General features: G+C 43.2%; 2 protein-coding genes across 8 annotated transcripts in view; both read left to right on the top strand.

Moving 5' to 3' along the window:
• TIMM10B (translocase of inner mitochondrial membrane 10B) overlaps positions 1-5,059 on the top strand; it is a 15,927-nt gene extending 10,868 nt beyond the window's left edge. Inside the window, exon 4 of the transcript XR_001889521.1 lies at positions 3,300-5,059. The gene's annotated coding sequence lies outside the window, so the exon portion shown is untranslated. The remainder of the gene's footprint in view (positions 1-3,299) is intronic.
• A 237-nt stretch (positions 5,060-5,296) lies between these two features.
• The window catches only part of DNHD1 (dynein heavy chain domain 1), an 82,369-nt gene continuing 61,344 nt past the window's right edge, over positions 5,297-26,321 (top strand). For 2 of the 7 annotated variants that reach the window (XR_001889519.1, XM_017893623.1), the window contains exons 1-7: positions 5,297-5,815; positions 6,098-6,357; positions 6,637-7,474; positions 11,300-11,473; positions 17,155-17,358; positions 17,437-17,547; positions 19,552-19,708. Coding sequence is in view for 6 of the 7 variants with exons in the window: in XM_017893623.1 (XP_017749112.1) it covers positions 6,225-6,357; positions 6,637-7,474; positions 11,300-11,473; positions 17,155-17,358; positions 17,437-17,547; positions 19,552-19,708 (1,617 nt within the window). In the remaining variant the exon portion in view is untranslated. Of the gene's footprint in view, positions 5,816-6,097; positions 7,475-11,299; positions 11,474-17,154; positions 17,359-17,436; positions 17,548-19,551; positions 19,709-26,321 lie in introns of all 7 variants that reach the window. The other 5 variants (XM_017893619.1, XM_017893624.1, XM_017893622.1 and 2 more) reach the window with 5 other exon arrangements.

Here is a 26,321-nt window from a genome sequence, read left to right as displayed (position 1 = left end):
TTTTTTGAGACGGAGTCTCGCTCTGTCGCCCGGGCTGGAGTGCAGTGGCCGGATCTCAGCTCACTGCAAGCTCCGCCTCCCGGGTTTACGCCATTCTCCTGCCTCAGCCTCCCGAGTAGCTGGGACTACAGGCGCCCGCCACCTCACCCGGCTAGTTTTTTGTATTTTTTAGTAGAGACGGGGTTTCACCATGTTAGCCAGGATGGTCTCGATCTTCTGACCTCGTGATCCGCCCGTCTCGGCCTCCCAAAGCGCTGGGATTACAGGCTTGAGCCACCGCGCCCGGCCGAGCTGGGGTTTCACTGTGTTAGCCAGGATGGTCTCAATCTCCTGACTTCATGATCCGCCTGCCTCGGCCTCCCAAAGTGCTGGGATTACAGATGTGAGCTACCACACCCGGCCCCGAGAATTCCTTTTAAATAGCATGTGATGGTTAGTTTTGTGTGTCAACTTGGCTAGGCTATAGTACCCAGTTATTTAATCAAACACTAATTTGGGTGTTACTGTGAAGGCATTTTTATAGGTATGGCTAACATCTACACTTAGTTGACTTTAAATAAAGGAGATTACTCTTGATAATGTGGGTCAGTTGAAAGCCTTCAGAGTAAAACTGAGGTTTCCCAGAGAAGAAGAAATTCTGCCTCAAGACTCCAGCATGGGGCCAGGTGCAGTGGTTCACACCTGTAATCCGAATGCTTTGGAGGCCAAGATGGAAAGATTGCTTGAGTTCAGGAGTTCAAGGTTTCACTGAGCTATGATCTGCACTCCAGCCTGGGCAACAGAGTGAGGTTTTGTCTCTAAAAAAGTAAAAATTTAAAAAAATTAAGAGGAAAAAATAAGACTGCATCATTAACTTCTGCGTGAGTTTCTATCATGCCAGCGTACCCTACAGATTTTGGACTTACTGGCCCCCACACATGTGTTAGCCAATTTCTTAAAATATATCTCTTTATATGAATGCATATTATTGATTCTGCTTCTCTGGAGAATGCTGATTGATAATACAGCATCTCCTTTTTTCAAATAGAAGATAAAGTCATCATCTGAGAATAAAGCAGAAGGAAATGGAAGATGAGAGAGTACAAGAGGTTTGAAATACTCATTGCCCAGAATGGAGGAGTGAACTGACAAAAGAAACAGAGTTTTAGGCAGTGTTGAGGGTTCAGCAGAGCTTACTGAACAGAAATCCTTTCTGTCTTTGTCTGAAGAGCTTTGATTTTGTTTTGTTGTTGTTGTTTTTGTTTGTTGAGACAGGGTCTTGCTCTGTACTTCAGGCTGGAGTGCGGTGGTATGATCACGGCTCACTGCAGCTTTAACCTCCTGGGCTCAAGTGATCCTTCCACCTCAGTCTCCCAAAGTTTTGGGATTACAGGAATGAGCCACTGCACCCACCTTTTTCTTGTTTCAGGCCTGTTGTGACTCAGGTACTCTTCCTTGCCCTTTCATGAAAGAGTTGTCCATGCTCTTTATTCATGCCCTCACTGAATCCTTTGTCTTGTTCACGGTTATGTCAAGATGAATAACAATCAAATACTAAACAATTATATCAAATGTCAACTGGCTCTATTCTAGACTCTATTACCAGGCTCTATTCTAAAGCATTTTGTGTGCATTAATTCACTTAATCCTCACAACAATACTATAAGGTAGACATTATTATCTTCATTTTCAAAAAGTGAAACTGAGGTAAAATATCCCATGACTAGTAAGTGATGAAGTTAGGATTTCAATCCAGGCAGTCTGATTCCAGAGCCTATCTTCTTACTCACAAATGAAGATTGTTATACATTCATGTATTTTTTTTCCACGAATATTTTCTGATCACGTACTCATGGTGCCTAGTATAGGAGCTGGGGATAGAGTAGGCAGCAATCAGAATCTCTGCTACCATGGAGCTTATATTTCTAGTCAGGGGAAATAGGAAATAAATAAGTGTTTATATGAAATGGTAATAAGTGCTATGGAGAGAAGTAATGCAGGTAAAGAGAATAAAAATGTTGGGGAGAGAGTTGCTATTTTCTGTTGGGCAGTTAGGAAAGAACTCACTAATAAGGTGACATTTGAGCAGAGAATTAAAATGAAAGAGTAAGCCTTGAGAGCATCTTGAAGAAGTGTTCACTCTTCTACTGTTCAACTAGTTGTGTAAGCCACTAGTGGTTCCCTAGTATCCACTGTCTCCCTCTTTCTTTACGAAAAGAACCTCTAAATTTTCTTTTGGCATATGACCACTGAAAATAAAGATTAGATTTTGTAGCTTTCCTTACAGCTAGGTTTGATCATGTGATTGATGTATGCAGTTGCCAGGCTGTGCCCTTAAAGGGTATGCCTTCTCCTTTCCTTTTCCCTCCATCTTACTAGTTGGGATGGGACCCGGCACATGGTGGTAAATTACTCTGGACCTTAAAGATGAGAACTACTTCCTTCGAGAAGGCAGAACAACTAAAAGCTACCATGGTAGCCTCAGAGTACTTATATTTGGATGGTTATGTGAGAGAAAAAAATAAACTATCATGTTTAAGCCATGATATTTTGGGTCTTTTTATTACAGCATTTGTGTGGTAGGTAGAAGTTTTAGATCGGGGTCCCCAACCCCCAGGCCTCAGACTGGTACCAGTCATGGCCTGTTTGGAACCAGGCTACATAGCAGGTGGTGAGTGGTGGGTGAGCAAATGAAGCTTCATCTGTATTTACAGCCACTCTCCATCACTCACATTATTACCTGAGCTCTGCCTCTTGTCAGATCAGTGGTGGCATTAGATTCTCATAGGAGCATGAACCCTATTGTGAACGGCCCATGCTAGGTGGCATGCTCCTTATGAGAATCTAATGTCGGATGATCTGTCACTGTCTCCCATCACCCCCAGATGGGATTATCTAGTTGCAGGAAAACAAGCTCAGGGCTCCCACTGATTCTACATTATGGTGAGTTGTATAATTATTATATATTACAATGCAATAATAAAATAAGTAAAGCTCACAATAAATGTAATGCATTTGAATCATCTCAAAACCATTAACCCCTCCCCTGGTCCGTGGAAAAATTGTCTTCCACTACACTGGTCCATGGTGCCAAAAAGGTTGGGGATCACTGTCTCTGAGATTTCCTGCTCTCTAGTATATATCTCCCTAATATATCCTGCATATTCCATGGGATTGTGAATATGACAAATTTTTCTTACGTGATTAGATTATAATATATGGCATAGTTGACTGTAAGAGCGATTGTCTGGGTGGGCCTGATCTAATCACATGAGCCACATGAGCCCTTTAAAAGCAGAGTGTTTTCTTTATGGTTGCAGAAGGGGACATCAGAAAAGTGTGAAGCATAAGAAGAGTTTGAGGCACTATTGTTGGCTTGAAAATGGAGGAACCACATGTCAAGGAAGACAGGTGTCCCCTAGGACCTGAGAGTGGCTCCTGGCTAATGGCCATGAAGAAAACAGGGACATCAGTCTTACAACTGCAAGGAACCGAATCTTGCCAACAACCATAAGAGCTTGGAAGTGGATACCCCCACAACCCCCACCCGCTAGAGCCACCAGATGAGTAGCCCGGTCAACATCTTGACTTCAGGCTTATGATACCCTGAGCAGAGAATCCAGTCAAGTCATGCTGGACATCTGATCTACAGAACTATGAGATACTAAGTAGGTGTTGTTTTTAAGCTGCTTAGTTTGTTATAACTTGTTATGCAGCTCCAGAAAACTTGTGTATTAGTGAGGGTTCTCCAGAGAAACAGAACTGATAGGCTGAGAAGTCCCACAATCTGCTGTCTACAAACTAGAGAACCAGGAAATCTGGTGGTGTAATTCAATCCAAGTTTGAAGGCCTGAGAACCAGGAGCACTGATGTCCACGGACTGAAGATGAATGTCTCAGCTGAAACAGCAAATCCACCAGCTGCCTGTTTAAATTCTGTTTAGGCAACAGATTGTACAATGTCCATCCACATTGGTGAGGATGATCTTTACTTAGTCTACCTATTCAAACACTAATCTCTTCCAGGAATACCCTCAAAGACACACCCAGAAATAATGCTTTACCAGCTATCTGAGCATCTCTTAGCTCAGTCAAGTTGACAAATAAAATGAACCATCACGGCCAAGCATGATAGCTCGCACCTGTAATCCCAGCACTTTAGGGGGCTGAGGTGGGAGGATTGCTAGAGGCCAGGGGCTCGAGACCAGCCTGGGCAACATAGTGAGACCCTGTCTCTACAAAAAAATAACAATCATAACTTGTGTATCTCCAAACTGATACATAAGCAGACAGCACAGCATGTATGTAGTCTGTGAGGTGGGAGTATGTCTGGTGTGATGCAGGCACAGCTGTAGTAGAGTGTGAATATGGACAGAGAAGGCTACAGAGGTAGCAGGCAGTTATCAGCAATTTGTAGGCCATGATAGGACTTTGGCCTTCAGTTGAAGGAATTAGATAAGGGGGCATTAGTGAGCTTTGAGCAGAGGAGTGATAGGATCAGCCTATATTTGAAAAGGATCACTGGCTGCTCTAAAAAGAATAGATTATAGGGGCAATGATGAGAAGCATGAGAAGGGTTTGAGGCAAGGAGAACAGTTCGAGGGCTGTGGAAAACCCAGGTGAGAAATGACAGCAGCATAGACCAAGGTTGTCATACTTAAGATTGTGGGAAATAGTTGGATTCTGGATATATTCTGAAGGTACAACCAACAGAATTTCCTGAAGGATTACTGATGGAGAGAGACAGAGAGAAAGAGAAAGGGGGGTAGAGAAGGGGTTTGGAAGAGGTCTCAAAGCTGACTCTAGGGTTTTGATGTAAGAAACCAGAAAGGATGGATTTGCCATTGACTGAAGTGGGGCAGACAGTGAAAGGAGCAGCATTTCTTCGGTGGGGAGAGGGTGGTTAGGAGCTTGTTTTTGGACATTTTAAGTTTGAGATACCTATAAGCTCTCCAAGTGGAGACATTAAGTAGGCAGTTGGATATAGTAATCTGGATTTCAGAGGAGAGGTGGGGCTGAATTTGTTTTTTTTATTTTAATCATTCACTTTTTTTGTTTGTTTGAGACGGAGTCTCAGTCACTCAGGCTGGAGTGCAGTGGCGCGATCTCACCTTCCGGGTTCACGCCATTCTCCTGCCTCAGCCTCCCGGAGTAACTGGGACTATAGGTGCCCACCACCACGCCCGGCTAATTTTTTTGTATTTTTAGTGGAGATGGAGACGGGGTTTCACCGTGTTAGCCAAGATGGTCTCGATCTTCTGACCTCGTGATCCACCCGCCTCGGGCTTCCGAAGTGCTGGGATTACAGGTGTGAGCCACCGTGCCCGGCCTCATTCAACTTAATTTTTAAAAAGCCCCTCCATAAGCTCTCCCCCCAAAAATCCCTCCCCCCGTGCCAAATAGATGTTGAACTTCTTGAGATCAAGGATTTTGTTTTATTCGGGCTTCTCGTGGGGAGGTGGGATAGGGTAGATGGATACGTTGGGGGTGGGGATGGGGAAGTACCAAAGACATACCAAAGACCTGGCACTAGTTTAGACAGTGTATGGATATAAACACCTGCTTACGACACCCTCTGGATTGCTAGTCTCCTGAGTCAATCGTGCTGCACGTTCAGACCCGGCCTGGTCCCCTGCAGGTCCCTGTCCCAGGCAAGCCTCAGCGCACAGGTTCGGCCTGGTTCGGCCCCTCCTGGCTCGGGCTCTCCCCTCTCGGCCCCGCCCATATCGGACCCTGGCCCCTCCTCTTTCTGGCTCCCCCGGATGTTTCTGGCAAAGACTCAGTCCTTCTGGGATCTTGTAACGGTTCTAACTGCTGGGTGCGGGTGGAGCTGCGGGGTGAGTCCTCGGCTCGGGATCCGTTTCTCTTTGTTCCCCAGGACCCGCTCTCGCCCCTGCGCTCAGGACCCCCTCCCACAGAGTCCGCCTCCTCTTCCCCGCGTTCCCAGCCCGCCTCCTTTGCCCCTTCTTAACGTCTTCCCCTACCCGCATCCTGACCGTCATTTGCCGTGCCTGCTCCTCGACTTTCTGTCTTCACGACCTCCTTAGCCTGTGGGCGAAGATGTCATGGGACTGGGGCTTTGCAGCCTCTGAGTGACGACCTGTTAACCCGTTTTTCAGGCGATCGCCAGCTCCAGTGCAGATTTCTTGCTGTGACTGAGGTTCAGAGTGAACTCTGTCGGTGTGTCAGTTTGCCTCTTCAGGTGATTGCACGTGTGTGTGCCAGTCTCTCCGTGTATGGGTGGCTATGATTAGGGTGAGCCTCGGACTGGAACTCAAGTCTAAGTTCATTCACTGCTCCAACAGGCACTCTTCCATGAAACCTCATCAGAAGATCGGGCTCTCGTCCCTTGCCTTGCCTCCTAAATCCCCTAGGCCAGGTGAGGGGGACAGGGTATTGGGAGTTAAGAAGGAACTCTTCTGCCAGAAGGGCTCTCACCTCTGTCTTAGGCCTGCTCCTTACCAGAGTCTTTGGGGAAGCAGTAGGGAGGACCTGAGGGTCTCAGGAAAGGCTCTCGGCTGATCTGGCTCTGCTCTGTAGCTCCATCTATTTCCTTGTCCCAGGTCCTTTCTTCTTCCTAACCCCATTGACTCTGACCATCCCCTGCCCAGAACTTGAGGTCCCTTCTCTGGCCCCTCTCCTGGGCTGTCCCATGCAGGTGAGGCCTGGCATCTGGCATCCTGGAACTGGCAGTTGGAGCCTGAGCTGTGGGCAAGGTCACTTCGACAGCAGTTGAATGCCCAGCTCCTCATGGTCCCAGAGGAGAAGAGGGTAGGTTTGTCTTCTGATGAGACATCATCTGATGCCCTTAAGTCTTGGCACTCCTTATGTGTCTTGGACAGCAAAGAAGAGCCCTTGGCTTGTCAGCAGAAACAGAGGCAGTTCGTGAAGCCAGCGACTGAGTCAGAGCAGCCCACAGTGCTGGAACTCCTGCTAGCTGAGCTCCGAACTCTGTTCTCAGCTGTGTTGCAGGACAGTAGCCCTGCAGCTTGGCGCTATCTGCATGCAGTACTGGGTCTACTGCCTCCATATCGTGAGTTGCTAGTTGGCCACCTTGATTTTCTGCCCTTCCTGGAGCAGCTGTACTGCTGGGCACCCTGGGTCCAAACCCATCTCCATCTGGACCTGCTAGGTGCCATTAACCAGGCCTTTCCTCCAGACAGCTCTTTGTTAGACAGTGCTTCCCATGCTGACTGCTGTCCCCAGAAGCAGAGGCTCCATCACAGGCCCCCATGCCCAGCTTGCCCTTTTGTGCAGGCCTGGTGGAGTAGGCAGCAAGTAAAGGAGGAGCTGGCCACCTGGCTGCGACCATTGACACTGCCCGAGCTACAGCGCTGCCTGGGCATTGTTGGTGCTCAGGTGGCCCTAGAAGAGGCTGTGTGGCTGGATGGACTTAGTCTCCTTCCCTTGGCACTGGCAACGGACATCCCTGTACAGTATGAAAGCAGTGACACTGACAATGCAGAGGAGGAGCCTGTTGGAAGAAAAGAGACCAGGTAAGTGAGGGACTCAGTCTAGGGCTTTGAGCAGAGGAGAAAAAGGAGCTGTTTTATGGGTGCCTGTAGGGCCACTTGGAAATTTAGATCCAGCTCTCTGTTGATCATAGGGATTAGCCCAACTCCACGCAAAGCTAGTGTAAGGCTACTTTTCTCTTCCTTTTTCTCTGCAAAATAAACCCAGTGGTGTTAGTGTTAATCCCCATGGAGAAATACAGAAATTAATGAAAATCAGAAGTCAGCTATGAGGCAGCCAAAGCTTTAGAATAACAGCTTGACTTTTCAGTTTCCAGGCTTCTTTCTTAGATGATGTCAGAAGTCTCCTTAATTCTTTTTCTGTAATTCATTCATAATCACTTAACATTGCCCAGGCCTACCGTGAGTTGATTCCTGGATGCTGGGTCTTTCCCTCAAGGTACCCCTAGGGAATGCATGTCTGAGTGTCCTTACCACATGTATGTGGGTTAAAACAGCTCCAAGGCAGAGTGGAGTTGGCAGCACTACTGGATAGAATTTCATTTTGACCCTTCCAGAGTCTTCTTGTCCTGCCAATGTGGGCACTCTGGCCCCTTGAGTGATTATTTTTTTCTTTTGTTTCTTTTTTTTTTTTTGAGATGGAGTCTCACTCTGTTGCCCAGGCTGGTGTGCAATGGCGTCTCACTCTGTTGCGCAGGCTGGTGTGCAATGGCGTGGTCTCGGCTCACTGCAACCTCCGCTTCCCGGGTTCAAGTGATTCTCCTGCCTCAGCCTCCTGACTAGCTGGGACTACAGGCATATGCCACCATACTCAGCTAATTTTTGTATTTTTAGTAGAGACAGAGTTTCACTATGTTGGCCAGGCTGGTCTCGAATTCCTGACCTCATAATCTGCCCACCTCTGCCTCCCAAAGTGCTGGGATTACAGGTGTAAGTCACTGCGCCCAGCCCTGTTTTTTTCTTTTTAAAAATATCTGGCTATCAGAGCTCTCTACAGGATTTCAGAATGCTTACAGAGACCTTCTCTTCTCAGTGTTCTTTAACTGTAGATTTTTTTTTTTTTTTGAAACAGAGTCTCACTCTGTCACCCAGGCTAGGGTGCAGTGGCCTGATCTTGGCTCACTGCAAACTCTGCCTCACAGGTTCAAGTGATTCTTTTGCCTCAGCCTCCCGAGTAGCTGGGATTACAGGCTCATGCCACCATGCCCGGCTAATTTTTGTATTTTGGGTAGAGACAGTGTTTCGCCATGTTGGCCAGGCTAGTTTTCCAACTCCTGGTCTCAAGTGATCTGCCCACCTCGGCCTCCCAAAATGCTGGGATTACAGGCATAAACCACCGCGCCCAAGAGAGTTCTTTAACTTTAATCTTGGAATTCTCCTTGTCCTCTGACCTCATTTTCTAGACAATGCTTTGTAGCTGTCTGTGGCACATTTACTGTTTGGGAAGAAGGCTAATTTTACCTTTAATTAAGCTTGACTTCCTCAGTTTTTGCTGTTAGTTTATGGCTAGGTCAAGTCTTTCCATTAAAGCCTAATGTTGGATAGATAGGTAGGCTTCTGGGGTGCTGATGGAAGGTGGCCAATGCCACAAATTTATGGTAGGCCTATCGGAATCTTTTCCTTTTTCAAAGAGCTGCCCTGTGCCCTGAGTACAAGTTTCATTTCCTAGGGGAACTTAACTGAATTGGCATGGGCTGAGATGTTGGGAAGGGATCAAGTTCTTTGTCCTACCTTTGAACCTGGCAGTAAACCTCTAAGGTCTAGCTAATATGGCTTCATTTGCATTACGTTCTCCAGGAGTGGCTTCCCAGGCATTCATTCATTTAATAAGTGTTGGATAGCTACATTTATTAGGAACTGCAAGATTCTAGGGATACAGAAGTGAATGAGACAGACTCAATCCCTTCCCTTGAGGTATTACAGTTTAGTTAGGGAGAGATAGTTAAGTTGATAACAAGTAAAATATAATTACAAATTGTAATAAGTGCTATAAAACAAAAGAATACTGTCTTTTGCTTGGCTGCTCCTCTGGGGGTGGGAGAGAGAGAGAAAGAGAGAGGGAGTGTAGTTAGGGGAAAGTACTTGTGGGGAATGTTCAGTTCTAGATTAGATTAACAAAAACATTGTTGCAGGTTAGGAGGTGAAACAGAGTTTCAAGGAGGAGGGAGCAGTCAGTAGTATTACATGTTAAATGAGACAAGTAAGAAGAATAAAAGTGTTCATTGGCTGTAGTAATAAGGAAGAGGTTAAGTTTTGTGGGGAGGAAGCTAGATTGTGGTGCATTGAGGAGTGAATGGAAGATGAAGTGGAAATCGCATTTTACAATTTTTTTGTGAAGCTTAGCTTGAAGGGAAAAGACAAATAGCAGGGCAGCAGCTTGAAAGAATTTTGGTGTCTGGGTAGGAATTTTTTTTTTTTTTTTTTTAGAGAGAGATGTTGATAGCCCTTAACATAGTGCTTGAGAAGTAGGTGCTCAATAAATATTCATAGACTAAATTAATAAATAGACTAAGGTAACAAGAAGAGTAGATTAAAAATATGTCATAGAGAATTAGGGATCCAGAGCACTGATGGAGGAATCAATCTTACAGAGAAGAAAGGATACCTCTTCCTCTGAAATTGGGGGACAGATAAGTGTGTGGGAAGGCAACTGAAGTTGAGGGAATTGGCTAATGGCTAAAAACTTCAGCTTTCTCCAGGCAGGGAAGGAGACAGAGAATGGGGTGGAACTGGGAGCTCAGCAGGGCTTGCATGGGGTTAGGGATAGCAGTTTGAGAGGCCTGAAAGAGGTAGCTGCCTGAGGACTTGTGTGAAGACATCAGAGCAGAATGAGCCCACAGCAGATTGGACACCAGGAACCTGTAGAGGAGCAAATGTCCTTGGTTTTGTGATCTTCTGAATATACCATATCATATAGGACTTTGTTGAGAAAATGAACCTATAAGAGCAATTATACCATTTAAGATGTCCTGATCTAACACAACAGTTCATCAAGGACATATTTATAAAGGTTATAAACCATATTGTTGATATGAATTCTAGAATAGGATTGCACTGTTATCCCTGGGGAAATTTGTGTTGATCTAAGTTTGGGTCGGTTAATGATACTGGTATATTCTGACTGGCTAAGTCTAAGTTAAATCATTCCCGAGTTTTTTTGTGTGCGCTCTCAGGTCACCCCGACTAAAAATTATTAGTCATTCGCTTTTGAGTTAATGGTAACATACCAATTTTCTTGACCAGAATGCAGAAGAGTAAGAGGATGAGCGTATTGGTGCAGGCTTGAGGGGGCCACCATTAGATCTTGGCAGGAAAGGAAATAATATGAAGCTAGAGGTTGGGTAATGGTGGGGGAAGAGCAGAAAATGTAACAGGCATGGAGATCATTCAGGGTTGGAAAGCACGTATAATGGAATCAAAGATAGAATATTAGATCTGAAAGGCTAAGAAGGTTGAGCTGGGAGGGGAAATCCAGTACTGTGGGCTTACATAGCAATGAGTTGCGAAAATAAAGTCTTCCCGTTATTTGTACACAATATTATGTAATACTGACTTCACGGTAATTACAATCAATCCAGAATGATTATTTGTTTATCAGAAAGGGAGAGGTTGCTCACACACACGTTTGTGTCAATATTGTTGCCTAACTGTGTTGCGTAATGCACTATATTTGCCCAGTATGTGGTATCTTTGAGTATAGATGGTAGTCAGGCTCTGACAATGCCATGTCAGGTCTCCTCAGGCACCTGATCTAGCTCCTCCTTTCACTAGTCAACAGTGGCAAGGCCTCCCTCTAAGGTACTTGACCTTTTTGCTCTGCCTTTTCTCTCCTGACTTTTTGTCATACAGGTCTCAGCTTGACTATGAAGTTCCCAGGGAAAAGACCCTCCAAAAGAGCAGCACTGGCTTCTCACCTGAGACTTCCTTCCTGGGTAGCCAGGTGATGACTACTCTGAAGACAGAGAGATACCTGAAGAAGATCCACTTCCTCTATCTCAATGTGGCTCCCAGCCGGTACTTTAGGTGAGAACCTATGTCCAGGCCCCTTCTCCTCCCGCTGCCTGGTTTCCTTCTGTGCTATCTTCCGCCTCTTCTTTCTCCGCGTGTGCACCCCTCTCCCTGTCCTTTCTCCACATACTCCTCCTCTGACTCCAGTGTCCCTCTCTCTTCCCTTCTCCTCAGCCTCCTCCTCCTTTCCACTCTCTACCTCCCCTTCACTCCCCTTTGCTTTTGCAGCCTTTTGTCTTACACATCCTTTTGTCACATTTTGCTCTTCTTTATTCTATCCTAGAATGATAGAAACATTTGTTCATAGCCTCAGAAGTAAATTTTATGATGATCTCTTCCACCTCCAATGGAAAAATCATGTGTTTGTTTAAATCTTTGCAGTGTCAGGAAAATTTTTTTCCAGGCATCTTGTTCCTTAGACTGAATCAAAGTCTGCGTTCTTTTAACTTCTACCTCCTGGTTCTAGTTTATCTATGTGGCTGTGAAAACAGGTCTCCTCCTTCCCCATGACTCAAGAGGCATTTATTCACTTCCTCTCATTAGATCCAAATCACACCTACTTTTAAAAATTTATTCTTCTTATTATTATTTTGAAGCAAGGGCTCTATCACCCAGGCTGGAGTGCAGTGGCACAATCATGGCTCACTGCAGTCTCAATCTCTCTGGCTCAAGCAATCCTTTCACTCAGCCTCCTGAGTAGCTGGGATTATAGGCATGAGTCACCACACTCGGCCAGTTTTCTAAAATTTATTTTTTGTAGAATGAGGTCTCACTATGTTGCCAGGCTGGTCTCAAACTCCTGGGTTCAAGCCTCAGCCTCCCAAATTGCCAGAATTACAGGCATGAGCCACCATGCCCAGCTCAAATCTCACCTATTTTTAAAAGCCCTATTCAAGTCCATCTGCTCCCAGAAATAATTGTAGTAATTGCCTTTAACCAGGCTCTTCAATATATTAGGCACTGTGCTAATAAACTCATGACATGGGTTACCTAATCCTCATCTACCAGGTAGGTGCTATTATTATTTCAGTATATGAGATGAGTGGACTGATACATAAGAGAGGTTGAGTAATTTATCCAAAGCTACATAATAAGTGGTGTAACTAGGATTTAAACCCAGGATTATCTTAATCCAAAAGTTTATGCTCTTAAGCAGTATCTAATACAGTCTCCCAAAGAACCTTATTTCCTGCACACACTGATCTCTTGAACTTAGGTAGCACTAATGATCAATATCATTCATTCATTTACTGATCAATTCATTTAATGTTCACTAAGAGCATCTGCCAGTTATTAATTGATTGTCTGTTGATTCTAATTCTCCTCCTCCCTCTCTGCTTTGTGATACTAGGGCTGAGATTCTGCAAACTTTTTCTCTTTTTTCAGCTGGCCTCCTATTAGGTTTGATTAATGGAGAGTGCTAGGATACTGGACAGCAAGATAAGAGGGGAAGGGACTTGCTGCTTCGTTTGCTTGCTTTTTCTGCCATCATCGCCTCAGCAATGGTCTTTCACCCTGGCATCAGCACTTTCTTTTTTCTTTTTTGAGACAGAGTTTACTCTTGTTCCCCAGGCTGGAGTGCAATGGCACGATCTCGGCTTACAGCAACCTCTACCTCCCTGGTTCAAGCGATTCTCCTGCCTCGGCCTCTGAAGTAGCTGGGATTACAGGCATGTGCCACCACACCTGGCTAATTTTGTATTTTTAGTAGAGACAGGGTTTCATCATGTTGGTCAGGCTGATCTTGAACTCCTGACCTCAAGTGATCCACCCGCCTCAGCCTCTCAAAGTGCTGGGATTACAGGTGTGAGCCACCGTGCCTGGCCCAGCCAGCACTGTCTGAATCAGCCTTTTCATAACGCTGAGAGGTACCAACACCAGTTGGTAGCCCCTTTCCTTCAGAGTTCTTTTTGTTGTTGTTGTTTTCTTTTTTTAGACAGTCTTGCTCTGTTGCCCCCGCTGGAGTGCAGTGGCAGGAACACAGCTTGCTGCAGCCTCTACCTTCTGGGCTCAAGTGATCCTCCCACCTCAGCCTCCCATGTGACTGGGCCCACAGGTGCCCACCACTTTGCCTGGCTAATTTTTAAATTTTTTGTAGATATGGGATCTCACTTTGTTGCTCAGGCTGGTCTCGAACTCCTGGGTTCAAGCTATCCTCCCTTCTCAGTCTCCCAAAGTGCTGGAATTACAGGCATGAGCCATTGCACCCAGCCCCATTCAGAGTTTTGAGTCTCAACTCTGCAAGGCCCCTCCTCCAATCTCAGCTTCTAATAACCCAAACCTCTTTCATTTGTTCCTCTAGTTCTGGAGCTTTTTTTTTTTTTTTTTTTAAAATGGAGTCTCGCTCTGTCGCCTAGGCTGGAGTGCCATGGCGATCTTGGCTCACTTTAATCTCCGCCTCACAGGTTCAAGTGATTCTCCTGCCACAGCCTCCCAAGTAGCTGGGATTACAGGTACCTGCTAATATGCCTGGCTAATTTGTGTATTTTTAGTAGAGTCAGGGTTTCACCATATTGGCCAAGCTGGTCTCAAACTCCTGGCTTCAAGTGATACACCCACCTTGGCCTCCCAAAGTACTAGGATTACAGGCATGACCCACCGTGCCTGGCCTCAACATCTTTTCAAAAACATATTCTCTTTATTAAATTCACTTTGTTGAAATGCCTAGTATGGTTTCTATTTTACTGCCTGGACCCTGGCTAACACGGTATCTGGTATTATGAGTGGCCCCAGGAAACTAGCCTCTAATATAGGATCTTCTTTGATTTGGTAATGTCCTTGGCCTAAAACAGTATTGAATTCCTTGCTAATGGGAAATAGGATACTAGTAATCCATGACACATAGTGGCATCACAATTAATTAAATTATCACTTGTGGTTGAATGTGATACTGACACCTAGTAGCTGCTACACTTGACTGTCATGGCTGTAATGATAGTAATGGTGACAATGTGGGATGGAATGCCTACAAACCATAGTGGAGAGCTTACAGAAAGCAAATGACAAGCATAGGGCTTTAAACTATTAGCATCTTTTATAATCAGAGAAGCATCACGATCAAAGACAATGAGGCACATAAAGAGACAAGAAACTATTGACAAGAGAACTAAAAAGGCAATGGATGATTACAGGGCCAGGATCTGCCAAAGAAGGAAACCCGTTGCAATGAGTTCAGTATTTGGTGCTGCTTTTCCCCAAACAGAGGCACCTCTCAATTCCTCTCAATATAAAGGTAGTTAAATGTCAATTTTGCTATACGTTCCTGAGATACTGAAAAGAGGAGCCAAGCTTTCAACAGACTCAGGGAACTAAATGAGCAAAAGTTGCAGTTCAGGTCCCATACCAAGGAGGAGGTATATTTCTGGTTCCACTTTACTCATGTGTTGTAGCCATTTGGGGTCTCGACCCGAAGCCTGGGGGATTACATTTTTGGGTTCTCTGATGTGTTATACAGATATTATATTTCATGTATTATCCAGTTTCATATGTTATCCAGATAGTTGGCCTAGTTTTTCTAGTTGTTCTCAAGTGGGAATGTTGGTCCAAATTTCTAGTGCACCATCAATAGAAAGAACTTTTTCACTTGTTTCATTTTATTTCTTTATTTGCTATGTAATAGGTTTTTTAAATGTGTTTGAATTTATCAACATTTTAATTGCATTTTCTTCAGTGTTTGATTTACATTTAGGAATTTATTCCTTCACCTCCTTTATTCCTTGAGTCTTTGCTCAGCTGTCACTTCCCCACCCTTACCACCCCATTTAAAATTGCACTTCTCCCCTGGCACTGCCAATCTCCCTTTGCCTGCTCTTTTCCCCCCTCCCTGTTGTTAATGATGTTTATCATCTTCTCTAGTAGAATGAGAGCTCCATCGGGGAGGGGTTTGGGTTTGTTGTGGTTAATGATGTATCCTCAGGGCTTAGAACAATCTGGCATAGAGTAGATACTCAGTAATATTTGTTGAATGAATGAGTGAACTAATTGCCCAGATTAGGGAAAGATTTGGTGGGAGTAGATACTGAGTTTAGTACAGAACTTGCTGAGTTTCAGATGCAAGCAAGACGGTTGAGATGTTGTGAAAACAACTGAATGTTTGGGTCTGGGACTCAGGAAGATATTGACTTCCCCCATCTGCTCTCTAGTATCATGTCATACTCCAGTTGATTCTGAGCCCTTCGAGGACAAGGACTATATACAAGTCATCTTTATGTCCCCATCGCTGACCACAAGACTTGAACAGAGGTACAACTTGATAAATGGTTTAACTAAGTTCCATAAAGGCAGGGAGTGAATTTTTCTTGAACACTGCTGTATCCTCAGTGGCTTACACACTGCTTGCCTTATTAAACATTTGTAGAATGAGTGAATTTCCTCCAAAGGAGTAGTGGCCATTGTGAATGAGAAGGGTACTCCATAACTCCTGGCCCTACACAGAAACAGCAGCCTCCATTAAGTAGGCCATAGGAAAAGGAAATACCTCTTGGGAAGAGCCAGGGCTCAGTTAACATAGGCAGCCTCACTGTGGGAAGCTAAATGGCCCACTGATTAAAGGAGGGCATGAATCAGGTAACTTTGGTTTTAAATCCTGTATTGTTCCCTTAACCGTCTTGGGCAAAGCTTTAACTTCTCTTTGTTTCAGTTTTCCTATCTGTAATTTGGGGATATTAGTACTATACTTGAGACACTTTAGTAACTTTGTCAAAAACAAAGCAAGGTTTTAATATGACTTGACTTAGTGCGTCCATTCTGGTATCTATCTAAATGTTCTTAAGTCACTTGCTTAACAATGTTTTCTAGAAAGCTGAGAGAGATAAGAGATAGAGGAGGGCTATTTTATCTCTTAGGCATTATAGGACCTACGATACAGCTTTTAAAGTGCTAAAATATATGTAATACTTAAAATATTGCTGGCTCTGAGTTATATAAAGAAAACAGAAAAATACAAATAAATGCTTTATTAAATGTATCTAAACATAGCATTATGCTAACTGGCCTACTGTAACTAGATACACCTATTATATCACTACGTATATATTGCATTTAATGTGGGATATAGGTGCATTTTGCTGAAGTAAGAGAACCCAAGACCAACTAAGATTTTTAAGATGGCTCTGAAGGTACTTGTCTAGTTAACTAGGTTGCAATTTTCCTCTTTATTTGCCTGTTTCTAATTTTCTAGTCTTCCTCTGCTTTTCTCCAATCTTGGTTACTCCACCAAATAACATTCTGATTATCTCTGCATGCATACCCAAGTATGTATGTATTTTATCATTTCTAGAAATGAGAATTTTTCACATTTATCATCTCTAAAATTATGATGCATCTTACAAATTGATGGAATATCTTATTAGAAGCATTTTTATCTTAGCATTTCATAAGATAATGCTGCAGCTTATGGTGGACAGTGTCTTAGATTTGATGGGATGTAAGATATCTGCGTGTGAAGATATTAATTTCTTGGAAATGGCTAGGTGCCTTTTTCTTTCTTCCCATCTACCTTTGGCTTTGGTTTCTTAATAATATTTGTTTCATCTTTCTAGTTTAAAAATCATTCTGTTCTCTTTCCCCCTTTTTCTCCTTTCTTCTGCCTGCCTTCCTGTTTCCCTTTTTCATCTCCTCTATCCTCCTTCGGTCTCTTAAAGTCTGACCAAGTTCCCAGGGCCTTCACTGATCAGAGCTCTTTTTTTTTTTTAAAGGCCTTACAGCCTGATGGTGGTGCCACCCGACAAGGTGAATCCCGAGCACTACATCTTCTCTCCCTTTGGGATCTTGCACGTACATCCTGTGGAAGGTAGCGAGACGATGACACTGGGTACCTGGCACCATCACTGTGTTCTCTGGCAGCAGCTCCAGTTCATTCCATTCTTTAAGTATTACCTCTTACGCAAGTCCTTTACCTGGTAGGTAATGACAGATATGTGATTTGGTAGGAAATGGATGACAGCAACAGTATATTATCACTGACCTCTAATTTCTAGTTGGAAGAAGAATGTGAGATTGCAGGGGCTGCATCGACTCCGGAATTTCCTAGAGAATCATCTGCTCTTGGCTGTGCCCCACTTTGGAGCTGGGCTACTCCATATTAGTAGGTGAGGTATTAAAAACACAACTTCATTGAGTTTTTAAAAATTAGTTTTACTAAAGGTAATAGTATGTTTGTTGTAGAAAATCTGACAGATACAAAAAAGCACAAAGAAAAAAACCTTTAATCCTTCCAACCACTATGAACATTTTGTTGCATATCTTTCTAGTCTTTTTTCTATCACATATACAAAATGTGATCATACCTTACATACTGTTAAATAACCAGTTTTTTGTTTGAATATATATTCTGAATATATATTCTGAAAAGATTATATTCTATTTCATGAATAGAATATATTCTCTATGGAGAATATATGCAATATTCTCCAGGTAATTATATATCTTAAACCACTTGCTCTCACGTAATTATGTGTAATGTCAGATCTGGGGGTCTAATTCAGTTGTTTGAATCCAAACTCTCTGTTCTTTCCAAGATATTACTTGGATACTTTTTTTTTTTGGAAAAGGTTGGTTATTCCTATTTTCAGTATTTCCTTGCTTTCCCTACACGACTCCTCAGCTACTCTTAGGTATATTCTGTGATAAGAGTTGCAAATTCAGATGCCTAAAGGGCCTAAGCAGGAAGTATTGAAGGAATGCAGTGGTTTAGGTGGAAGACATTAGGGAGCATGGGAAGTGCAATCTGGAGACTGCATCTAAAGAGGATAGTCACTACTCAGTTCCAACTAATTGTTGCCATTTAGGAATATAGGTCCAGTGTGATCAGCCACCTTACATTTCAGGACTTCCTAGAAGTCCACATTTTGTTGTGAAATTTCTCACTTTTAACTCAAATTTCAACCAATTTTAACTCAATTTTTTTTTTAAACAGAGTTTCGCTCTTGTCACCCAGGCTGGAGTGCAATGGCGTGATTTTGGCTCACTGCAACCTCTGTCTCCTGGGTTCCAGCAATTCTCCTGCCTCAGCCTCCCAAGTAGCTGGGATTACAGGCATGCACCACCATGCCTGGCTAATTTTTTTTATTTTTAATAGAGGCAGGGTTTTGCCACGTTGGCCAGACTGGTCTTGAACTCCTGACCTCAGGTGATCCACCTGCCTCAACCTCCCAAAGTGCTGGGATTACAGGCATGAGCCACCACACCAGGCCTTCAAATTTTTATTAAAACACTGTATGCTAGCCAACTCTTAGTGACTCATTTTGAAAAACTTTTCCACTGAATTTAACCCAGTTTGCAACTTCTGCTCTAGGGGGTTTCATCCTCCAGTCTAGCCTAATCATCATAGTGTAATTAAGAGCATAAGGGCTTGGGAGGCTGGACAGATCTTATTTAGACCTTGAGTACTAGCAAGGGACTTTAGTATTTGAGCCTCAGTTTCCTGATCTTAAAACTCAGATAAAGATTTCTACATTTAATTCTGTAATGAGAATTAAACAAGACTGTGAATACGAAGTGCTACATTCAGTATCTCTCAGTTGACACTGAATAAATGATGCCCATTGTGACCATCCTGTCTGATAGTTAGGAGTCTTTTATCTTTTTCAAGGATGTTTACAGATGTGGAGTTCTCTGGGGCTTGGGAGGTGTGGATAACAGGATTGGGCTTCCTCAGGGATGGACAGCCCATAGAGAACTTCCAGTTTCATCACATTTGATCCTAAAATTTACCTGTCCACCTAGACTTTTAGGACCCTTAGTTTTCTCTATTCCAAGGAAGAAGGCTCGGCTCTTAGAAGAGACTTATGCTCTTCTAAGTCAGATCTTGGTACCTATTTGACCCTCTCTTCTAGCAGAGAGATCACTAGGTATAAGCACTTGCACATACCCCAAACGTTTTCTCAGCTTGTATAGCTGAGAAAGCAGCTTTCTGGGCTTATACTCTTTCAGAGAACTCTTGAGAGGGAGCTGTCACTGTTGGTCACTGTTGGTAATGTTATAAGCTCTATAACTATTTGTGCACTCTGAGGTAAGTTAGGCTGAGAAGAGGTCAAAGGTATCCAAGGAAGGATTGGGATGCCAGCTCTGACCAGCTTAGTCCTTGATTCTAGGCTTCTACAGGAGCTACACTCTGTATCCTGGCTACCCCAGGAACTGGATCAGTGCTGTGAGCTGCTGGACCTGCAGAAAGCTCTAGCCAAGGAGAAGCATAAGGCTCTACGACTGCTCCATCATTGCCTGAACCTCTGCACATCCATTCTTCGACTGGTAAGAGGCTCTAGTTTATTGTAGACCTTTTCTCCAAGTTGAGCTCCCCAGAGTTTCAGCCTCCTTTCATTAAGTTTCTCCTGGAATCCACTGTGAGACCTGGACTCTGCAGTTGAATCAGAGCCATTTTCCTGCCCAGCAACAGCAGTTTCTATTCTCGGATGGACGAATCAATAACAGGTGTGCAGAGGCTTAGACTCAACCTTTCCCTACGGGTTGATCTTGATCTAGGAGCACGGAGGAGAAGGAATATATCAATGTTTATTTTGTCTGTTGTTTATGCCGACCTTTGGGAATTAGGGTATTTGAGAACAGGAATCCTGTCTTTTATGCTGCTGAGCTTATCTTTGAACCTATCTTGAACCTTTGGAAGGCCACTGTGGTTAGTGGAAGGATGCAGTGATGGAATCCTTCCTAATTATGCGTATGTTGCATCTGCAATGCACACCCCCTGCCTAGAATTCTGGGAGGCCCTCCTGTATACTTGCCTCTTGCCCATGGCCTGTTATCATGGTTTGTTGTCAGGTGGGGCTGGATATTCACACAGGACTATGGCTAATTACCATGTATAGATAGTCCAGTTCTGAGAGAGGAGGCCCACCCAGATTTTGTGAAAATAACTAATTAATGTGAAGGAGGTATACCTTGCCTGGCTTGAACCAGGTTTTGGGTTCTACCTGTTGCTCTGAACTCCATCAGAGGAGGTTAATCACAAAGGACAGAACTCTGAAGTCCAAAAACGGCCTCAACTGCAAGGAATTTCTTCCTTTTTTTTTTTTTTTTTTTGAGATGGAGTCTTGCTCTGTCACCCAGGCTGGAGTGCAATGGCACGATCTCGGCTCACTGCAAGCTCCGCCTCCTGGGTTCACATCATTCTCCTGCCTCAGCCTCCCAAGTAGCTGGGACTACAGGCGCCCGCCACCACGCCCGGCTAATTTTTTTGTATTTTAGTAGAGACGGGGTTTCACCGTGTTAGCCAGGATGGTCTCCATCTCCTGACCTTGTGATCTGCCCGCCTCGGCCTCCCAAAGTGCTGGGATTACAGGTGTGAGCCACTGCACCCGGCCGACTGCAAGGAATTTCTATTCCTAGGAGGAAGCAATAACTTCTGTTGATTGCTCTTGGATGAAATCTTATTTAAAAATACCTATAATAAAACATTTTCACAAAATTTTGAATAGTCAAATTCCTTCCCCTTCTAAGAATTACCTATCCTCCTTATCCTACTCTGTTTTCCTTTTTCTGTCTTCCTTCTCACCTTTAAAAATACTATATAATTTGCTTACTATTTTTACTAATGTCTCATGATAGATTGTAACCTCCACAAGGGTAGAGATCTTTGTTTCATTCATTGATGTATCCCAGGAACCTAGGGATATTATTGAACGTCTTTGCACAAAGACGTTCAATAACAGCTCCACAGAGTTTAAAACCTTGGATTTAACAGAACCTCTGCATATTTTACAAGTTTGTATTGATTGGACTCTTCAGTGATATCTTCTATGGATGTTTTAGAAGTGTGGCTAAAAAGGAAATTCATAGTCTGTCTTCAGGAGGTTTAGAGGAAAGGGGCTAAAGGCATCAGCAATATCAGGATCCTAAAGCCAAGGTGCAGGAGTGAAAAGGAGACAACAGCCTCTAGCCTCCAGGTAATAAATGCTGGACCTGCTGTTCTACCAAGCTGAATGAGGCAGGAGATGGGGGGTGAGCTGCTCCACAGCCTTTCTCTACCTCTTAGTTCCTCAATCCTACCTTTAATGCTACAAAATAGTTATAAATTTTGAAATCCAGTAGTCAATTTTTTATATGAAGGTATAATTCATATACAGTAGACAAATTTTAACTGTACAGTTGTTGAATTTTTTGCATTTGTATTTGTATTGCTATATATTTGTATACCCGGATCATGATAGAAAACATTTCCAGCATCCCAGCAAGCTCTCAGGTGCCTTTTTCACTGATACCCCCACAGAGGTAACCAGTACTCTGACCTGTGTCACCACAGGTTAATTTTGTCTCATTTTGAATTTCATATAACTAGAATTGGACAGTGTGTGCTCCTTTTTGCCTGACTTTTTTCAGTCAACATTATGTTTGTGAGATTTATCCATAATGTTGTAGGTATCAGTGGTTCACTCTTTTTGTATAGCTAGGTAATATTTCACTGTATGAATGACCACAATTTATATATTCATTCTCCTATTGTGGACATTTGGGTTGGTTCCAGTTTTTTGCTATTATGAATAATACTGCTATGAACATTCTTGTACATGCATGTCTTTTGGTGAACATAAGCATTTATTTTTTGCGGATATATATTCCAGGAGTGGAATTGCTAGAATAGAATATATGTATGTTTTACACTGCCAAACAGTTTTCCAGAGTGGTTGTACCAGTTTACATTTCCATCAATGATGTTGATTTCCAGCTGCCTTTCTTTCTTTTTTTTTTTTGTTGCGACGGGGTCTCACTCTGTTGCCCAGGCTGTAGTGCAGTGGTGCGATCTTGGCTTACTTCAAGCTCTGCCTCCCAGATTCACGCCATTCTCCTGCCTCAGCCTCCTGAGTAGCTGGGACTACAGGTGCCTGCCACCACGCCCGGCTAATTTTTTTTGTAGAGACGGGGTTTCACTGTGTTAGCCAGGGTGGCCTTGATCTCCTGACCTCATGATCTGCCCGCCTTGGCCTCTTAAAATGCCGGGATTATAGGTGTGAGTCTGGCTGTGTCTCCCAGGCTGGAGTGCAGTGGTGTGATCTCAGCTCACTGCAACCTCCACCTCCCGTGTTCAAGTGATTCTCCTGCATCAGCCTCCCAAGTAGCTGGGATTACAGGTGTGAGCCACAATGCCCAGCTAATTTTTATATTTTTAGTGGAGACAGGGTTTCACCATCTCAGCCATACTGGTCTTCAACTCCTGATCTCAAGTGATCCACCTGCCTTGGCTTCCCAAAGTGCTAGGATTACAGGTGTGAGCCACTGCACCTGGCCTCAGTTGCCTTTCATTCTTACCAACGCTTATTTTTTTCTTTTCCCTCCCTCTGTCTCTCCTCTCCATCCTTTCCTTTCCTTTCCTTTCCTTTCCTTTCCTTTCCTTTCCTTTCCTTTCCTTTCCTTTCCTTTCCTTTTTCCTTTCCTTTCCTTTCCTTTCTCCCTACCTCCCTTCTTTCCTCCCTTCCTCCCTTTTTCCCTTCCTTCCTTCTGTGATTTTGTATTTTGATGTAATTTAAAACTTATTAGAATTGTAAGGATAGTAAGATAAACTCTCACATATCCTTTATATAGATTATTTTTCCCATTTGCTTTATTGTTTATGCTCTTTCTTTTTGTCTAAACATGTACACATTATTTTCTAAATCATTTGAGAGTAAATTGCAGGTATCAGCTCCCTTACCCCTGTCTTAGTTTTTTTTCTGTTGCTATAATAGAATACCAAAGACTGGGTAGTTTATAAAGAATAAAAGTTTATTTGGTTCATGGTTCTGGAGGCTGGGAAGTCCAAGAGCATCTGGCAAGAGTCTCATCCCATGGTAGAGGGTCTCACATAGTGATGAGACATGAATATGAGACAGAGAGAGGAGAGGGGAAATCAGGCCAAACTCATCCTTTTTATCAGTAATCCATTCCCATGATAACTAACCCACTCCCATGATCAAAACATTGATCCTTTCATAAGGGTTGAGGCCTCTTGGCTAATTACCTCTTAAAGACTCCATCTCTTAAAACTGTTACTATGTCAATTAAGTTTCCAACACATTAACTTTTGGGAGACACATTCAAATCATTCAAATCATAGCAACTCCTATATATGTCAGTATGTTTTTTCTGTGAATGAGGACATTTTCTTTTATAACTATAGTACAATGATCAAAGATTAGGAAATTTCACTTTGATACAACTCTGTTATCTAATCTCTAATCTTTATTCAAAGTTTGGCAATTATTCTAATAATGTCCTTTATTACTATATATTTTCGTTCTTCAGGATCCAAACCAGAATTATATATTGAATTCAGTGCTCACTTCTCTTTAGTCTCTCTCATATGGAACAGTTCCTCAGCCTTTTTTCTTTTCCTTACTTGCTTCAAGGCATGACAACTCTACAGTACGACTGGAACATTCCAAAGCCTCCTTCCCCACTCCAGATCAGATCAAAAATAGAATTTAGCTGAGATCTTGCTGGGTACTTTCCCCTTCTCTTTTCTGCTTTGTTTACTCCCTTAGAGGCTCTTGTTTCCCTGAAGATCATTCCTTCAATAAATCACATTTCTCCAAATCCCTGTCTCAGAGTCTGCTTCTAGGAAACCCAACCTAAAAGAATATGTATTAGGCCAAGCTTATTCACTGTTGTATTCAAATATTCTATAGACACAATTTTTTTTTTTTTTTTTTTTTTTTTTTTTTTTTTTTTTTTTTAAGTCAGGGTCTCACTCTGTCACCCAGGCTGGAGTGCAGTGGCATGATTTTGGCTTACTGCAACCTCCACCCCCTTGGGCTCAAGCCATCTTCTCACCTCAGCCTGCTGGGTAACTGGGACTACAGACATGGGCCACTATACCTGGCTAATTTTTGTATTTCTTTTGTAGAGGCAGGGTTTTACCATGTTGCCCAGGCTGGTCTCGAACTCCAAGCTCAAGTGATCCTCCCACCTTGACCTCCCAAAGTGCTGGGATTATAGGCATGAGCCACCACACCCAGTCAAGACATAGTGATTTTTTAACCTCCTTTGTCTTTCAATTTCTGAGAGATATATGTTAAATATCCCTTCCTACCTACAACTATAGATTTGTTCATTTCTGCTTGCTGTTCTTTCAGTTTTTGTAACATGTATTTTAAAATCATTTTAAAATACATGTTTTCACTCTTTTGTTTTGTCATAGTACTCTAATCACTTTGTTTGTTTGTTTGTTTTGTTTTTTTTGAGACGGAGTTTCGTTCTTGTCGCCTAGGCCGGAGTGCAGTGGCATGATCTTGGCTCACTGCAACCTCTGCCTCCAGGGTTCAAGCAATTCTGCCTCAGCCTCCCGAGTAGCTAGGATTACAGGTGCCCGCCACCACACCCGGCTAGTTTTTGTATTTTTAGTAGACATAGGGTTTCGCCACATGGGCCAGGCTGGTCTCAAACCCCTGATCTCACGTGATCCGCCCACCTCAGCCTCCCAAAGTGCTGGGATTACAAGTGTGAGCCACCTCACCCCGCCAATACTAATCACCTTTTTTTTTTTTTTTTTTTTGAGACGGAGTCTCGCTCTGTCACCCGGCCTGGAGTGCAGTGGCCGGATCTCAGCTCACTGCAAGCTCCGTCCCCCGGGTTTATGCCATTCTCCTGCCTCAGCCTCCGGAGTAGCTGGGACTACAGGCGCCCGCCACCTCGCCCAGCTAGTTTTTTTTTTGTATTTTTTAGTAGAGATGGGGTTTCACCGTGTTAGCCAGGATGGTCTCGATCTCCTGACCTCGTGATCCACCCATCTCGGCCTCCCAAAGTGCTGGGATTACAGGCTTGAGCCACTGCGCCCGGCCAAATCACCTTTTTATGTACACCATAAATTATGTATTTATTATGTTTGCTGTCTCCCTCCTCCTGGAGGGGCAAGGACTTAAGTACTCATTCACTAATATATCTCTAGTGCTTACTGTAGGGTATGCCATTTAGTAGGCGCTCAATTGAGTGAATGAATGACAAGTATGAATTTTTATCCATATCGTTCCCAAGAAGAATAAGAACCTTGGCATTATCGTACTTTTCTTTCCCTTCTCTCTTCCTCCCATTATGCTTATATTGACATCTCCTGGAATTTTCTTCGAGATTGTTATGAACATTCTTGTTTTGTAACCTACTCATTTGCCTTAGTCCACTCAGGCCTCTATAACAAAATACCATAATCTCAGTGGCTTTCAAACAACAAACATTTATTCTTGGAAGCTGGGAAGTCCAACATCAAGGTGATGACAGATTCAGAGTCTGGCAAGGGCTCAGTCCTCATAGGCAGCACCTTCTTGCTGCAGAAGGGACTAACCAGCTCTCTGGGGCCTTTTAAAAATAAAATTAACAAATAAAAATTGAATATATTCAAGGTATAAAACGTGATGACTTGATAGATGTATATATTGTGTAATGATTACCACAATCAAATTAATTAACACATCCATTACCACACAGGCGGTACATTAGATTCCCAGAACTTGTTCATCTTATAACTAAAAGTTTGAACCCTTTGAATAGAACTATCATATGATCCAGCAATCCCACTTCTGTGTATATGCCCAAAGGAAATGAAATCAGTATCTCAAAGAGATATCTATACCCCCATTTTTTTTGCAGGATTATTCACAATAGCCAAGATATAGAAACATCGATGTGTCCATTGATGGATGAATGGTTAAAGAAATTGTGATATTAATACATATATACAATAAAATATTATTCAGTCACAAAAAGAAGGAAATAATGCCATTAATGGTAGCACATATGAACCTGGGGACATTATGCTAAGTGAAATAAGCCAGACGAAGAAAGACAAATACTGTATGATCTGGGAACTTTTTTTTTTTTTTTTTTTAAGGGCACTAATCCTATTCCTGAGACTGGAGACCTCATGACCTAATCACCTCCCCAA

Source organism: Rhinopithecus bieti, unplaced genomic scaffold (genome assembly GCF_001698545.2).
Source record: "Rhinopithecus bieti isolate Rb0 unplaced genomic scaffold, ASM169854v2 scaffold_24049, whole genome shotgun sequence".
NCBI classification, from domain to species: domain Eukaryota; kingdom Metazoa; phylum Chordata; class Mammalia; order Primates; family Cercopithecidae; genus Rhinopithecus; species Rhinopithecus bieti.
The sequence above is the reverse complement of the archived record's forward strand: the minus strand, read 5'-3'. Positions and strand labels throughout refer to the sequence as shown.